The sequence below is a fragment of the Symphalangus syndactylus genome, chromosome 7 (assembly GCF_028878055.3).
Source record: "Symphalangus syndactylus isolate Jambi chromosome 7, NHGRI_mSymSyn1-v2.1_pri, whole genome shotgun sequence".
Taxonomy (NCBI): domain Eukaryota; kingdom Metazoa; phylum Chordata; class Mammalia; order Primates; family Hylobatidae; genus Symphalangus; species Symphalangus syndactylus.
In genome coordinates, this window is record NC_072429.2 from 92,270,284 (window position 1) to 92,287,984 (window position 17,701).

The window sequence follows — 17,701 nt, forward strand, 5'->3', positions numbered from 1 at the left end:
CATATCCATGTCGTAGGATGTATCAGTACTTCATTCCTTTTTTTGACCAAATAATATTCCATTGTATGGATATACCACATTTTGTTTACTCATTTCATAGACATTTCGGTGGTTTCCACCTTTTGGCTATTGTGAATACTAGCATAAACATTTATGTACAAGTCTTTATGTAGACATATATTTTCATTTCTTTTGGATATATACCCAGGAGTGGAATTGCTGGATTACTGGTAACTTTATGCTTAAGAATTTGAGGAAGTGCCAGACCATTTTCTAAAGTGAATGCACCATTGTGTTTGCCCACCAGCAGTATATGAGAGTTACAACTTCTCTGCATCCTCAGTACTTGCTATTCATCAGACTTCTTGATTGTAGCTCTCCTAGTGGGTTTGAAGTAGTAGTTTCATTGTAGTAGTCGTCTCATTAGTTTTGACTTGCATTCTGTGATGATGCTTTTTTTTTTTCTTTTTTTTAAGTAGAGATGAGGTCTCACTATGTTGCCCAGGCTGGTTTTGAACTCCTGGTCTCAGGTGATCCTCCCACTTCAGCCTCCCAAAGTGCTGGCATTACAGGCGTGAGTCACTGTGCCTGGCCTGATGATGCTTTTTGGCCATTTGTGTATATCTGCCTTGAACAAATGGCTATTGAGATCCTTTACCCTTTTTTTCTCCTTTTTTTCTTTTTTTTTTTTTCGAGACAGATTCTCCCTCTGTCACCCAGCCTGGAGTGCCTCCCAGGTTCAAGTGATTCTCCTGCCTCAGCCTCCCAAGTAGCTGGGATTACAGGCATGCACCACCACGCCCGGCTAATTTTTGTATTTTTAGTAGAGATGGGGTTTCACCATGTTGGCCAGGCTGGTCATGAACTCCTGACCTCAGGTGATCTGCCCACCTCTGCCTCCCAAAGCTCTGGGATTACAGGCGTGAGCCACCATGCCCGGCTCCTTTACCCTTATTTTAACTGGATTGTCTTATTTCTGAGTTGTGAGAGATTTTTATATATTCTAGATAGAAGTCCCTTATCAGATAATCTGCAGTTTTTCCCATTCTGTGGGTTGCCTCGTCACTTTCTTGATAGTGTCTTTGAAGCACAGGTTTTTAATTTTCATGAAATCCAATTTATCTCTCTTTTCTTACTTGTGCTTTGATGTTATAGCTAAGAATCCACTGTCAAATCCAAGGTCATGAATATTTATTCCTATGTTCTCTAACAGTTTTATACTTTCAGCTCTTATGTATTTGATCCATTTGAATTAATTTTTATATATGGTTAAATTTTGTAAAGGTTAAATTTCATTCTTTTGCATGTGACTGTCTAATTGCAGCACCATTTGTTGAAGAGACTATTCTTTCCTCAATTGAATGGTCTTGGCATCTTTGTTGAAAATCAGTTGACGTGGTTTTACTTCTGGGCTCCCATTCCTTTTCATTGATCTGTGTGTGTCTATCCTTATGCCAATACCACACTGTCCTAACATTGCTTTATGGTACGTTTTTAAATCAGGTAATGTGAGTCTTTGTACTTTCTTCTTTTTTAAAATTGATGTGGCTATTCTGGATCTATTGCAATCCTGTATGAATCTTAGAATCAATTTGTCAATTTCTACAAAGAAGTCAGTTCAGGTTCTTATAAGGATTGTATCAGATATGTAGATCAATTTGAGGAGTATTGACATCTTAAGAGTAATTCTTCAAGTCCATGAACATGGGATGTTTTTCCATTTATTTTAATATTCTTTAATTTATTTAAACACTATTTGTAGTTTTCAGAATATAAATTGTGCATATCTTTTGTTAAACTTCTTCCTATTTTATACTTCCTGTTGCTATTGTAAATGGATTTGTTTTCCTAATTTCATTTTCAGATTGCTTGTCACAAATGTATAGAAATACAATTGTTTTTTGTGTGCTGACTTATGTCTTACAACCTTGCCAAACTTGATTATTAGTTCTAATAGTTTTTTAGTGGATACGTTACAATTTTCCACATATAAATTTTGTTTTCTGCAACAACCTACAATTTAAATGCAAACTCCCATAACCCTAGCAGACTCCCAGAAATATGAGCACTAATCAATACCAGTCTGTTAGGGTTCTGAATCTCCATTCTGCACATCATTCCTCATCACTGTCAAATTGCTTCCTTTCCAAGTAAGGCCACATTTGGGATCTTTTATAATAAAGAGGGATGTAGAAATCTCACAATGGTAGCCTCAAAGAACAGTCAAAAGGGTTACGTTACAGCCCCCTTATTTTTTTTTTTTTTTTTTAATATAGAGCTGGTGTCTCCCTGTGTTGCCCAGGCTGGTCTCAAACTCCTGGGCTCAAGCAGTCCTCCCACCTCGACCTCCCCAGGTGCTGGGATTACAGGCGTGAGCTACCGTGCCTGGCTGGCCCCCTTATTTCTAATAAAAACAACATTCAGATATTGCCATGTTGATCTTAGCATGTCTCATAAACATTTCTGTGAGATAAATACTTGGAAAAGTCAGATTATTGATACCACTCTTAATGTGGGGAGAAACAGACAGAACATTCCTATTCTTACCTGTTATCAGGCTACTGCTTCTGATAAGGGCAGAGTTTGTGGCTCCTTTAACCACTCTGGAAGCAGAAATGATTGGCAGTAGTGAGCACTGCTCATAACCATGTGTGCATTACTGTGTTTGAGGTGAGTTTAATTGATAAGTCCATTTGAATTTTGGTATTGGTATTAAACAGCAAGGTAATACATTTTTGACAGACTTTTCATAGGAACTTTACAGAGTGTCTCTCTGAAATCAACTGGCACAGAACTTAGTGTACAAAATGAGAGAAAAATCACAATCCCGTTTGTTTCCATGTATTAGGAAAAGTCATCAGTATATGATGAATGTCAAGGGAATTTCACAATTACAAAAAAGGTACTTAACCAGGAGTTACTCCTGTAACAAACAGGGATGGGAACTCAGTATGTAGTGAAGTAGCTGACATGAACAAGAAACATCATAATTAATTTTTATAGCTTTATTTTTATTATAAATATAAATCATAAAACTTATCATAAAATTACAGAGAAAAATTTAGTCTCACCACCCAAAAATATTTACCATTTTTTATTTTATCCTTCCAGATTTTTCCTATGCATATATACAGAGACATAATAATAACAATAACAAGCATTTCTTAAACATTGACTGTGTGCCAGGTACCATTCTAAGCATTTTACATGAATAAACTCATTAATTCCTCAAAATATCATTATGAGGAAAGTACTATCTTTAGCCCTAACAGTTATACATTAATGGGACCACTGTATATATAGCATCTCTTCTTAAAACTTATGGATATATTTATGCCAAGAAACAGATCCATATCATTTTTTGTTATCTTTATGGTATTCTGCAGTATGGTTATACTAGTTCATTTAACCAGTCCTCATTGGTGAATGTCTAGGTTATTTTTGCAATTGTAGCTGTGACTGCATCAATAACACATTGTTAAACAGCAGCCTTTGTGCTGGCCCAGTTATTCTCTTGAGATAAATTACCAGAAGTGGAGCTCCTCCTTCAGAGCATACTTTTAATTTTTTTTTTTTTTTTTTTTTTTTTGAGACGGAGTCTCGCTCTGTCACCCAGGCTGGAGCGCAGTGGCGCGACCTTGGCTCACTGCAAGCTCCGCCTCCCGGGTTCACGCCATTCTCCTGCCTCAGCCTCTCCGAGTAGCTGGGACTACAGGCGCCGCCACCACGCCCGGCTAATTTTTTTGTATTTTTAGTAGAGACGGGGTTTCACCATGGTCTCGATCTCCTGACCTCGTGATCCGCCCGCCTCGGCCTCCCAAAGTGCTGGGATTACAAGCGTGAGCCACCGCGCCCGGCCACTACTTTTAATTTTAATATATATTTTTAAAACTTCTGTCCAGAAAAGTTAAACCAGTTTACATTCCTACAAAACCTTGCATAAGCACAGGTACAATGATGAGTTTGTTTTTTTGTTGTTGTTTTGAGACCGAGTCTCACTCTGTCACACAGTCTGTAGTATGGTGGCATGATCTTGGCTTACTGCAACCTCAGCCTCACGGATTCAAGTGATTCTCCTGCCTCAGCCTCCCGAGTAGCTGGGATTACAGGCATGCAGCACCATGCCCAGCTAATTTTTGTATTTTTAGTAGAAACGGGGTTTCACCATGTTGGCCGGGGTAGTCTAGAACTCCTGACCTCAGGTGATCCACCTGCCTTGGCCTCCCAAGGTGGCAGGATTACAGGCATGAGCCACTGCACCCAGCGTGTTTTTGTTCTTTTTGTTTTTGTGTTTTGTTTTTTTTTTTGTTTGTTTGTTTTTATGACAATGTTGACACCATAAGTTGCAGTATTTTTAATAAGACGATAGGTAAAAAATCAGTATCATTTGCATATTACTGCTGAGCTTTTTAAATGTATTTAGCAATACATTTCTTTAGTAAATTATATTTTTCCTTAACCTATATTTCTGTTGGATGTTGGAATTTCTTACTAATTTCTAAAAATTCTTTATATGGAGAAAATTAGCCCTTCAAATTAAAAAGAAAGTATGTTGCAAATGTATTTTCTCATTTTACTGCTTACAGTGTTTTTGCCACCTCTAAGTTTTCTTTTTATTGCCAAATCTGTCTTCTTTTTGGTTTCTTCCTTGGTGTCATGCTTAGAAAGGTTTTCATCTCCTAGGTTATATAAATACTTGCTTATATTTTCTTGAGTTTTAAGATATTTTAAACATTAAATATTTAGCTGGCAACTGTGTTTTGCATGTGGTATGACATGGATATATAACTTTAATTTTCAAATGGATAGACAGTTCTCCTACATCCTTTATTGAATATCCTATACTCTGGAGAGCTGTCATTTCCTCTTTCAAAATGTTCTTAAAACCTTTTCTTTAAAAATCTCTTTTGTTAATCAAACAAGATGGAGGCTTTACTTTAGTCACTACGTCCAATTTAGCTAGTTGACTTTGTTGTTCTTGTTGAGACAGAAGTCTCCAAATGTTGCCCAAGCTGGTCTGGGACACCTGGACCCAAGGGAACCTCCTCCCTCAGCCTGCCAAGTAGCTGGGATTATAGGCACATGCTATTGTGCCTGGCTAGTTTACTTCTTGAGCATTAAAAATGGGTGTTTTGGCTTGTCATCGACTCTTAGTTCAGTTTTCCCTCTAGGAGTTTCCACACTCAAGAAAACCTGACTGCTTTCTGGTTTGCAACTATCATAAGGACACTAACAACTAAGAGTAGGTCTCAGCCCCGGTCAGAAGCCATTCCTCCTCTAAGGTATTCCTGGGTATCTAGAGATACTTTAATATGAAATCCAAAATTGTATTTTAGCATAATCCCGTTTATCAGTCAGTTGCCAGCCCGGTATACCTGAGCCCTCTATAATTTACATGAAGTGACAATAAGGGTCATTGTGAATCATAGTTACAAGTCTTTTTTACCTAGGCCCTGTCCTCTCAGACTGACATATATCACTGAGTAGCAATCAAAGCCTCTTAATGCTCCCTTAAGTGTTTTTCCAATCATCTAGGAAGAATGGGACTGGAGGAAGGGATCACAGGCCACTGATAATTATCTATATGGCTATCCTCCAAAGTATATGACCACTCCTTTCTGGGTTATCTTAGGAGAGCAGGGATGAAGGGAAATGTGTATTTGACTACTGCCTTCTAATATAATCCATGCTTGAGTATTGTCTGCCTTGTTCTTATTCAGCCCAGTTCTCTCTACATTGCTTATTTTGTTATAATTAACAAAATAAGATCATGTTTATTAAAAACTTGCCTGGTTTCCATCTTTTCCGTACCTACTGATTACCTCACCCCCTGCTTAGATCAACAGGCACGTCTTCACTCATACTCTTTGTTCATGATCTTCCTTGTCATAGGTTTCCATCATGCTTATAGAGGTTACCGGCACAGTTTATCTGTGAAGGAAATTACTGATTCCAGCAACAACAGCACAGTTCAGTGGGCAATAGAAAAAAACCTTAAATGAGCTATAACCTCATAGCCTTAGAATAAGATCTGTGTCTAAAGAGTCTTACCTGTGAGCAACACTGGGCAAGTCAATATTTGTAAACTAGAACGCTGTATGTAAATATATGGTGTTATCATCAGTGGCAGGGTGTCATTACTACCAAGTAACTCCTTTATGTTTAGAGAATACAAGTAGCATACAGTGTGGAACATAATTCCTGTTTAAAAAACATTCTACTGTTTAAACATCAGTTGGAATTGCTAAAACACCAGCTTCGTAACTGAACTGCTCTAATACTTAATAAGCATATGGTATTAAAAGCATATAGTAGCATACATTTTAGTCAGATCTTATGTTATTATAAATGTCAATTACTAGGTATAAAGAGAACTAACTAAAATAAAAAATAAGAGGGAAGTGAATGGTGATAAAGGAAATACTTTGTATAATTTGAAGGTTTGGCAGCAAAAGGTCTTCATAACTGTTTTTCAGTTATCTTTTGTACTTTATTTGCCCTATAGAAAAACAGATACTTATGTATTTTATAAAATACCAAGACTATAATGAGGAATAAAGTTACTATATTCATAAAGAAATTTAAATCATTGTTTAAATTCAATTCTTTGTTTTTTAGACTATATTTTCTGAATTTATCACAATCGAAATGTTATTTCACGGCAAAGCTTTAGAGGTCTACACTGCTGCCTACCAGAATATACAAAACATTGATGAAGATGAAGATTTAGAGGTAGGACTATGTCTAAGCTCAGTTCTTCTGTTAATGTGGAAATATTTAAAAGAGAACATTAGTATGTGATTAATATCTTTTTTTTTTTTTTTGAGACAGAGTCTCACTCTGTTGCCCAGGTTGGAGTGCAGTAGCATGATCTCAGCTCACTGCAACTTCCGTCTCGTGGGTTTAAGCAATTCTCCTGCCTCAGCCTCCCAACTAGCTTGGATTACAGGTGCCCGCCACCATGCCCAGCTAATTTTTGTGTTTTTAGTAGAGGTGTGGTTTCACCATGTTAGCCAGACTGGTCTTAAACTCCTGATCTCAAGTGATGCGCCCACCTCGGCCTCCCAAAGTGCTGGGATTACAGGCATGAACCACTGCGCCCAGCCATGATTAGTATCTTAAATTTGAACACTACAGTGGTTATTATCCACTGTAATGGTAATATCCAGTATAATCCAAAATAGATGAACTTTTATGATTTTCTATTTATTTTCAATTTTTCAAATTAACCATGGCAAAAGTTCCAAGAGTTAATTTATTAATAGCTAGTAAAATATAATTTACATAAAGCCATTAAATAAAATACACAATAAAGCCACAATAAAATAAAATGTGTATCATTTTGACTGGTGATAGAAGCCCACTGAAGTCTGCTAAAAAATAGCTAACGTTTGTTGACTTCAGTAACATTTGAGTATTTACATCATGCACAATGCCCAAAGCTTTACATGCATTTTCTCATTCAAACCTCAAAATCTTAGGTGGTAGGTGCTGCTATAACTCTCATTTTACAACTACAGAAACAGGCTTAGAGGATTTAAATAACTTACTTGTGGCCACTTAGCTAGTAAATAGCAGAATCAGGATTCTGACTATGTAATGTAATCACTAAGCTATGAAATAAATGTAAGTTATGTAAGCTTGCTTTATGCTGATGGTTTTAGTTAAATGCAAATAATTCTGATTGGCCAACTAACATTAGAGCAAGTAAATATCAAAGCCTGGTCCTCAATGAGCAATTCTGTAAATATCCAACCCTCTTATCTTCCAAACGGAAAAAATAAAGGTACAAAAGTATTTATGCTGAAGTAAACTGTTCAAGACATACTTTCCCCATCTCATCTCTAATATAGAAGTGAAAAAAGCCATGTAATCCCAACATATAACAAGAGTTCTGTATTAATAAAATATGGAAGTGTCTACCACTTAACAATTTGAAGACTCCCCCAAATTTTTTTTTTATATCTCCCCCCCTTCCAAGACAGAGTCTTGCTCTGTCACCCAGTCTGGAGTGCAGTGGTGTGATCTCGGCTCACTGCAACCTCCAGTCCTGGGTTCAAGTGATTCTCCTGCCTCAGCCTCCCTAGCAGCTGGGATTACAGGTGCCTGCCACCATGCCCGGCTAATTTTTCTATTTTTAGTAGAGATGGGGTTTCACCATGTTGGCCAGGCTGCTCTCAAACTCCTGACCTCGTAATCCGCCCGCCTCGGCCTCCCAAAGTGCTGGGATCACATGCGTGAGCCACTGCCCCGGCCTAATTTTTTTTGTATCTTAACTGTCAGTAAAGAGACCCTCTGAGCCTTCCTGTCCCATTACTCCACGGGCTCCAGGAAACTTAAAACCAGAATATAGGTTAAAGAAAATGAAGAAAGTACATATTACAGTATATGTATATATGTTTCTAATGTCAAAATCTATTTGTTCTATATCAGTTATATATACATATTTATATTTCTCTATTTGTCATTAATGACTTCCCAAGTGTTACTTCCAAACACTACAGCTAAGGTTTCTTAACTTTCACTCCTTTTCATGTCCTGCTTTTAAAAATTGATTATGAAGGCCAGGCGCGGTGGCTCACGCCTGCAATCCCAGCACTTTGGGAGCCCAAGGCAGGTGGATCACCTGAGGTCAGGAGTTCAAGACCAGCCTGGCCAACATGGTGAAACCCCATCTCTACTAAAAATACAAAAATTAGCCAGGCTTGGTGGCACGTGCCTGTAATCCCAGCTACTCGGGAGGCTGAGGCAGGAGAATCGGTTGAATCTGGGAGTCGGAGGTTGCAGTGAGCCAAGATTGTGCCACTGCACTCTAGCCTGACGACAGAGTGAGACTCCATCCAAAAAAAAAAAAAATTGATTATCAAGCTTTCATCTGTCATTTATAAAATAATAAAATAGCAAATGTTTATATAATTGAGTCAGCTACTGATCTTTGCATTTTAACTATATCGTTTTAATCCTCTCAACAACTTTGATAAAAGTACTTATATCTGATTTCTGTGGATGAGAAAACTGAAGCACATTGAGGTTAAGAAACTTCCCAGAGATCTCATAGCTAGTAAGTAGCAGAGCTAGAAGTCTAATCCGGAAGTCTGACTACAAGGCCCATTATGCTTTAATCCTCTCTACATTAGACTTCCACAAGTATGGTTCTTGATGAGTGACATTAACCATTTCCTGCAAGAAATAACACTGCATTTAGTGGCAGGTTCAAAAGTGATCCCCCAATTCTCCTTCAAGACTGTAGTCCACTTTATAAGTATTTTCATTCTTATTTGTATAATACCTTTGACATACCATTTGTTAACTGACCTTAAAGTTCCTTCAAGCCCTTCAGTCCCCAAGGTTTTCCTTCTCATCCCAGAGGTCCTAGATATTTTTTTGTCACACCACTTCCTTTATAACTTTTTACCACTACTCTTAATCAGCCATCTAAGTAGTTTGTGGGAGAAGAGCTCTATGTAAAACTAAAGGTCTCAGGAATATGTGGTAGATTTTTTTTTTAATATCAACTCCCCTACTTTCTAGTGAAGTAATACTGAGCAAGTTAACTTCGCTCTTCAGCTTCCTCCCTTCTAAAATGGAGATACTGTAGTACTTACCTCATATAGTGTTTGTTCAACAACTGTTTATCGAGCACCTCATATGCACCAAGCACCATTCTAAGTGTGAAGGATGTAGCATTCTAAGTTAGAAACAGTCCAAGTTGTCAAAGCAGTAACTTTAAATCTACCAGGGAATTCAGACATTAAAAACTGTCTAACGATTTTTTTATATGACCAGTCCTATAAATAAAAAAAAAAAAATGTGTTGTGTGTGATGGAGGGTTACAAATAGTCTGGAGAATCAGAGTGATTTCTTAGAATCTTGAGGGATGCATGGGAGGATGCCTGGCAAAAACTTTCAGGTAGAGGGCATAGATAGATATACAAAGGTCCTGAGGCAGGACTGTTGTGAAGAAAGAACAGTGTATTTAAAACAACACAGTTGAGAATCATGGCATGTCATGGAAAAAAACAAAAACAAAACAGCACAGTATAGGGCACGAGCACGTGTTCAATGAACCACAGGCATAAACTATTATTATGCCATTATTGTGGAGAGAACAGGCTGGAGAGAATTGTGGGACCAGGGGAAGTAACTAATTGATGTAACTGATATAATATCAAACAGGTACCTACCAAGAGGAAGGATCCTGTAAATACAGGTTTCTTGGAAAGAAGTAAAGAAAACATGCAGAAAAGACTGAGAAATAACTTGTTATTCTTCCAGATAGTCCATGCTTTATAAGAACCACTGAGATTTATTCCAGCTGCAGCCAGTGTTTTATAGTTAGGCACCTCTAGTTATATCACAAACCATCTTAATGGTTCTTCACATAAAAAGTATTGTCGGCCAGGCGCGGTGCCTCATGCCTGTAATCCCAGCACTTTGGGAGGCCGAGGTGGGTGGATCATGAGGTCAGGAGTTCGAGACCATCCTGGCCAACATGGTGAAACTCTGTCTCTACTAAAGATATAAAAAATTAGCCAGGCATGGTGGCGGGTGCCTGTAATCCCAGCTACTCGGGAGGCTGAGATGGAAGAATCACTTGAACCTGGGAGGCAGAGGTTGCAGTGAGCCGAGATCGCACCAGTTGCACTCCAGCCTGGGTGACAGGGTGAGACTCCATCTCACAAAAAAAAAAAAAAAAGTAGTCAGGTCACCTCTGTATTAACTTCAGAGCACATTCAGATCTTGAGAACTGCTCTTAGAAGAGATCTTGGACCATGTTGGAAAATGTATTATTGCCAATAAATTGGAGTAAAATGTTAATTGTAATAAATATTTAACTGGTATAGACTTGTATCCCAAGGGTTACATACTGTTTTCCATTTCCCACTTTAAATTCCATCTTTGCTAGAAAAGTTAACGTTTTAAGAAAAGTATTTCTCCTCCAAATACCAGTTGATTAATGAGTCATTGCATTTATTTTTAATTTTTTTTTTTTTTGAGACAGAGTCTTGCTCTGTCTCCCAGGCTGGAGTGCAGTGGCGCTATCTCAGCTCACTGCAAGCTCCGCCTCCTGGGTTCACGCCATTTTCCTGCTTCAGCCTCCCAAGTAGCTGGGACTACAGGCACCCACCACCTCGCCTGGCTAATTTTTTGTATTTTTAGTAGAGACAGGGTTTCACCATGTTAGCCAGGATGGTCTCGATCTCCTGACCTCATGATCCACCTGCTTTGGCCTCCCAAAGTGCTGGGACTGCAGGCGTGAGCCATGGTGCCCGGCCCAAGTCACTGCATTTTTATATCATACCAGGATGTCAGTGGTCCATGTCTGGCACCAAAATTGAATTTGGTCCTTGGTAACATGTTAACCTAATTAGCACCCCTGAATTACTTTAAAACATGCAGGAGAATGGCATGAACCCGGGAGGCGGAACTTGCAGTGAGCCGAGATGGCGCCACTGCACTCCAGCCTGGGGGACAGAGCGAGACTCCGTCTCAAAAAAAAAAAAAAAAAAAAAAACCATAAGTCTCACCTCCTGTCTTTTACCCTTGATTCCTTCCGTGTCCTGCAGTTCTCTTAAAGGAATGTGTAGCCATCCCCTAATTTAGGTCTCCTTTTCCCCGCCATAGAAGATGTTAATTAAATTCACTTTTGCCAAATGATGTTAACTGTGTTTGCAACTTAACTGTTAACATCATTCATTTGGCAAAAGTGAATTTAATTAACATCTTCTATTTGCCAGGGAGGAGATGCATAGATAAAACAGGGCTCCGTTGCTCTACAGAACTTAAGACTAGTTGAGACAGATATGTAATCAATTACAAAACACTGAGTTAAAAGCAATACTTGAGGGTATGAACAGTAGGTGCTACTCAGACAATAGGGGAATGCAGAAGAAAGATGGCGTTTTACATTGTTCTTGAAGGACAAGTAATTCCTGAAGGACAGTTTGTTGTAATTCTAGGCTAAGGAACCAGCATTGCAAAGGCATAGTATAACTTAGGTTCTGCATTTACAGTCAAGAGCCACAAAAAGTTTTAGAATAGAGAAAGAGGCCAGGCGTGGTGGCCCATGCTTGTAATCTCAGCATTACGGGAGGCTGAAGCAGGATTGCTTGCGGCCAGGAGTTTGTGACCAGCCTGGGCAACATAGCGAGACACTGTCTGCACAAAAAATGAAAAAATTAGCCAGAGTACACCTGTGGTCCCAGCTACTCAGGAGGCTGAAGCAGGAGAATCACTTGAGCCCAGGAGTTCGAGGCTACAGTGAGCTATGACTGCACTACTGCAATTCAGCCTAAGTGACAGAGTGGGTCCCTGTCTAAAAAAAAGAGAGCAATAACATATTTTGGCCTTAAATAAAAAGTAAGCTATAAAGGGTATGTAGAGTAAATAAAAGAGAAGTGCCTCAGGTGAGAAATGTGTAAGTTTTATATACATATATTTTTTTTAAGACAGGGTCTCATCCTGTTGCCCATGCTGGCATGCGGTGGCACAGTCGCGGCTCACTGCAGCCTTGACCTCTGAGCTTAGGTGATCCTCCCACCTCAGCCTCCCAAGTAGCTGGAATATAGGCACGTCCCACCATGCCTGGCTAATTTTCATATTTTTTGTAGAGATGGAGTTTCGCCATGTTGCCCAGGCTGGTCTTGAACTCCTGGGGCTCAAGCGATGTGCCTGCGTTGGCCTCCCAAAGTGTCAAGTGAGAAATTTAGGGAGAATGCCCAGGCTTATAGTTCGGTCTTCTAGGTAAAAGATAATGTCTTTCATTTTAATAGCTAATCCAGAGCTACACTGTTCAGTAAAGTAGCCATTAGGCATATATATATAACTATTTAAAGTTCAATTTAAAAATTCAGCTCCTCAGCCACATGAACCACATTTCAAGTGCTTAGCAGCCACACATGGCCAGTGGCTACGTTTCTGTACAGTACAGAACAGCAAGCATTTCCATCATCTCAGAAAGTTCTTCTGGACAGTGCTGGTCTAGAGCAGGAGATAGTTGGGAGCATGAATACAGCTGTCACAGGGTATGCTTGTCAGGGGATTAGTTGAAGGGTAGTCATTAACAGTGTAGATAAGATCTTTCAGAGAAACTTTTTTTTTGAGACAGAGTCTCACTCTGTTGCCCAGGATGGAGTGCAGTGGCGTGATCTTGGCTCACTGCAACCTCTGCCTCCCAGGCTCAAGTGATTCTCCTGCCTCAGCCTCCCAAGTAGCTGGGACTACAAGCATGCACCACCACCCCTGGCTGATTGTTTTTTTAATTGTTTGAAGAGATGGGGTTTTGCCATGTTGCCCAGGCTGGTCTCAAACTCCTAGGCTCAAGTGATCCTCCTGCCTTGGCCTCCCAAAGTGCTGGGATTATAGGCATGAGCCACGGTGCACAGCAGCATTGTTTTTATATATAATAAGTGGCCTAAAGGAAACCCTTTAAAAATATTTTAGGTGTAAGTAGTAGAAAAGGAGATACAAAGAAATAGAGAAGCCAGGACAACGAAAGAGTTTAGTAGCATTTAAGTTTCAGGAAGGGGGTCAGTGAGGATGAAGAGGAAAAAAAGACCTTGGTGATGTGAGCAAGACCAATTTTAGTGGGAGGTGAAAAGCTCAATTGTAGTTTGTTGATAAATAAATGGAAAAGAAATTTTTTTAAAAAGAAAATGGAGATGAAGTTGAATATTCAAGAAAGTTTTTTAAGAAGTTATACCTTGAGATAACTAACAACAACAACAAAAAAGACTGATCTTGAGCTTGTTTTCTAGGAGAGGGGACCTGTGGACAACAAAAGCTTTTGTTTGTTGGTTGGGTTTGAAGTTTTGGTTAAAGGAAGAACGCACATTGGAAATAAATCAGAATGGCATTTTTTAAGAGAAGGAAAAGGAGGGGCGAAAAGCTTGAGGGAAAGGAGGAAAGTTGAAGAGATTCGTATCTGATAACCTTACGTATTAGTCTATATAGAGACATGGTGGGGGTAGGGTAGAAAAGATGGAGCTAGAAAGGCTTAAGAGTGTTAACATTTGGAAATAGTGCCTTAAGGAAAGAGAACTGACAAGTCATGGCATTACAGATCCTAGTAGGGTTGGAATCCATAAATTATAGTGGTTTCAATTTACTCTTAGGTAATTTTCATAGCAGTACTGCAGAGTTAAATTGGTAAGAGTTGAGAATATGCAGAACAGAAAGATTCAAAGGTATGAGTCGCAGCCTCCCTACTAGCTTGCATGCTCTTTGAGGGTCTCAACTTTTGCAGTTCTCCTGGCAAAAGCATTTAAATGATTGTTTCATGACTAATTACTGTTTAATATCTGTCATCATCTTACATAGTTCAAATAGAATTTTTAGCTTTCATCTTTCTAGCTTATTTTTGTTTTTTATTTTACATTTACAATAATTGGAATTTTGTCCATTTGGGGGGAGTTGTTTTTTAAAAAAAATCTTAACTAAGGAACTTAATTTGACTGTCTTGATTTTGTTTAGCATCTACTTTATAATGGTATTTTATCATTACAATAGGTTTTCCGAAATTCTCTGTATGCACCAGATTATTCATCTCGTTTAGATATTGTAAGAGCAAATTCAAAGTCACCTCTTCAGAGATCACTGTCAGCTAAGTGTGTATCTGGAACAGGACAGGTGAGCAAGAAACCGTACTCTAAAGGAATTTGGGCTCTGCTGCCTTTGGAATTGTTGAGTTCTAAAAATGTTTCCCCTCAGTCATATCACCTCGGTAAATTACCCTCCCCTGGACCTATTTCCACTCTTCTATAAAATGATGGAAGATTGCACTAAGTGCAGCTCTGTTATTTCTTAATTATCTTTTATACTGTAATTACATATTACTCTCTAAAGCATAACACTTGAGAGCAGAAGTGGAAAAGACGAAAGAATGCTAATGCAGATGTGTTATCTGCTATAATATGAAGAGCACAGATTCTGAAGTCCAACTTAGTATCAAAACTTAGTGGATCTCATTAAATTATAAAGTTAAATACCAAATTATACCAAAAAAGGGCTTTTACTGAACGCAGAAATCATTTCATTTTTTTCTATATACAGAAAGCCTGAGTTTCCCAGTATCTAGAGCAGGGGCTGACAAACTTTTTCTGTAAGATGTGGAGACTAAAGTTCTTAGGCTTTGTGGGCCATATGGTTTCTACCCCAACAACTATAAATAACAACTATGAGTAACACATAAAGCAGTATGACTGTGTTCTAATAAAATTCTATTTACAAAAGCAGGAGGCTGGCTGGGCCACAACTTGCCAAACCCTGATCTAGAGAGCTATGCCTTTTTCATATCTAGCCTTCAGAATATAAAATTCAACAAACTATTTTCAAGATACAACTTTTAGGTAAATTTGCTACCATACCTTCTATTTTCATTTGATTCTCCTGTAAGCATTTATTTTGTTTTATATGTATGTATCTGTCCCCCAACCCAATTATATTTTTATTATTCCGGCATTAAGTGCCTTGAACATAAATTCCATAAATTTATTTTTACAGTCCATATAAAGTTTTGACAACTAATGTTACCTTAGCTGACACTTGTATAGCACTTCAGAATGCATTATCCCAGGGTTTCTCAACCTCCGCACTGCTGACTTTAGGACAAATAATTGGGCCCACCAGGGAGGAAAAAGGGGACGGAATACTGTCCTGTATATTGTGACGATATTAAGCAGATATTAGCATCCCCCGCCTCTACCCACAACATGCCAGTAGCACACATAAACAGCCCCAGTAGTGACAAACAACAGTGTCTCTAGACATTCCCAAATGTCCCCTGGGTTAATCATCCTCAGAGAAGTTTTAAGCAATATGTCCCACGTGGCAGCAGTCAGGCAACTTAAAACTGGTGAATTCAGATTCTCAACTCATTCCATTTAAATCACACTACTTCTACATCAGTATTTCTGTCCCACTGCCTAGCTGAAATATCCTTCTGTTTTTGCCATCCATTTTATGATTCTCAAATGCTGTTTTTGTGACCCAAAATTTATTTTTAACTCATAATACAGTCTATACTTTTAATGTTTTTGAAGTACTGATGGCTATCCAACTAAAATCAAATGGCTACACATTTTTATTCAAAAAAATGAATGAAAAACCTGGCTTCTGAGCTTAAAATTCATAGGGAATTTTCACTACTAGAAGTTATGACATGGACTTTTTTTGAAATATTTGTTGTGTGCCCTTTTCTTTAACAGCATAAAAAGATACCAAGCATGTAAAATTTTTTTAAGTTAGTATTTTTATTTTAAAAAGTGTGTTAACTTTTAACAGGTATCCACTTGTCGACTAAGAAAGGATCAACAAGCAGAAGATGATGAGGATGAAGAGTTAGATGTTACAGAAGAAGAAAATTTTAAGTAAACTACACATTCCCATTTTCATCATAAATGACATGAAATCCACAATGACTAAATTGTAGAACTTTATACTCACTTTGCTATGTTAAGCCTCAAAGTGAAGTCCAACTGGAAACAGAAAAATAATTAAAGGAAACTTATGCTGACCAAAAATGAAGGCTTTAAAAAATATTGCATACCAGTCATTTCAACATCCTACCTAGTGTTACATGATTTTTGTGTAAGTGCCTTTTTTTTTAAAGATGGTGTATTTCACAGTATTTCATATTAATGTACTATATCTACTTGAAGTTCCAATAGTACATTATGACAGAAACCAAAAAATCTAACAATTCTGCTTAGCTTTTTGGTTAAGACTCCATGCTTTCATTACCAGAAAAGGGTCTTATGTAGTCATTCTGATTACATGTAATTCTATTCCATGAAGCCTTAAGAAAAAATATTTTTAACTTTCCCTATAACTTTATCATTTGATAAGTAAATTTACTTTTCAAGAAGAGTATAATCAAAGAGTAAAGATAATGTGACACTAAGATATCAATGTTTTATGAATACACATAAGGCATAAATTTCAGCTGTGAAAAAGCCACATTCAGTCTGACTCTGGTTTTCAAACAAAACTGCTGTCATAATTATACATGATACTGCAACTTTTGGAAGGCTAATTTGGTGGAATGTTGCCTCATCATAGAACACCATAGATCATTAAAAATTCCATAAAAATTTTACCAAGCTACCATATAGTTTTTAATAAAAGGGTATACAGTCACTTTTATTTCTGAAAATATAAAACATGGAGCCGAATTTCAGTGTATCTGATGCTTCTCTTTTGGTAAGGAATTATACTTTTATTTCATGGATCCCAGGCAGGCATATAAAAGTTACGGAATTTATAAAATCATTTGGGATAATTAGAAAGTGCAATCATTCATAACAGAAAAATAAAGACTTTCTAGAAAGCTTTTGACTTTGTCATTCGTGGCTCTGTTCTTAACAAAGCACTCCTTCCTGAGAATAGTCCTAAGTGACAAAGTTATTTCAGTACTTTTTTGTAAAATATTTAAAACATTTTAAAACCCTAAATTGATATTCTTAAGAAACTCAAGATATCACTGGATATTTACTGCTTCCTCACTCAGTATTTAAATTTGGTTGTAGTTCGGAGGAAAACAACCAACAGTTATTATTTTGCTGCTTACTAAATAGCAACTTCTCTTGAGCATTATTTGCCTTATTTGTAAAGTTAAAACTGCATAAAACAATAATTCTAGAATAAAACATACATTCTGCCTACCTCAAAGAAAAATTCTAAGAACAAAAGGAATACTATCCAT

The 17,701-nt window shown here is 37.8% G+C and overlaps 1 protein-coding gene across 11 annotated transcripts in view; it reads left to right on the forward strand.

Moving 5' to 3' along the window:
* Nucleotides 1-17,331, forward strand: part of CIBAR1 (CBY1 interacting BAR domain containing 1) — a 29,980-nt gene extending 12,649 nt beyond the window's left edge. For 4 of the 11 annotated variants that reach the window (XM_055286755.2, XM_055286756.2, XM_063643441.1 and 1 more), the window contains 3 exons: nucleotides 6,619-6,732; nucleotides 14,509-14,628; nucleotides 16,282-17,331. In XM_055286755.2, coding sequence (XP_055142730.1) covers nucleotides 6,619-6,732; nucleotides 14,509-14,628; nucleotides 16,282-16,371 — 324 coding nt within the window. In that variant the 3' untranslated portion in view covers nucleotides 16,372-17,331. Of the gene's footprint in view, nucleotides 1-6,618; nucleotides 6,733-6,831; nucleotides 6,950-12,611; nucleotides 12,698-14,508; nucleotides 14,629-16,281 lie in introns of all 11 variants that reach the window. The other 7 variants (XM_055286751.2, XM_055286753.2, XM_055286752.2 and 4 more) reach the window with 4 other exon arrangements.
* The last annotated feature ends 370 nt before the right edge of the window (nucleotides 17,332-17,701 follow it).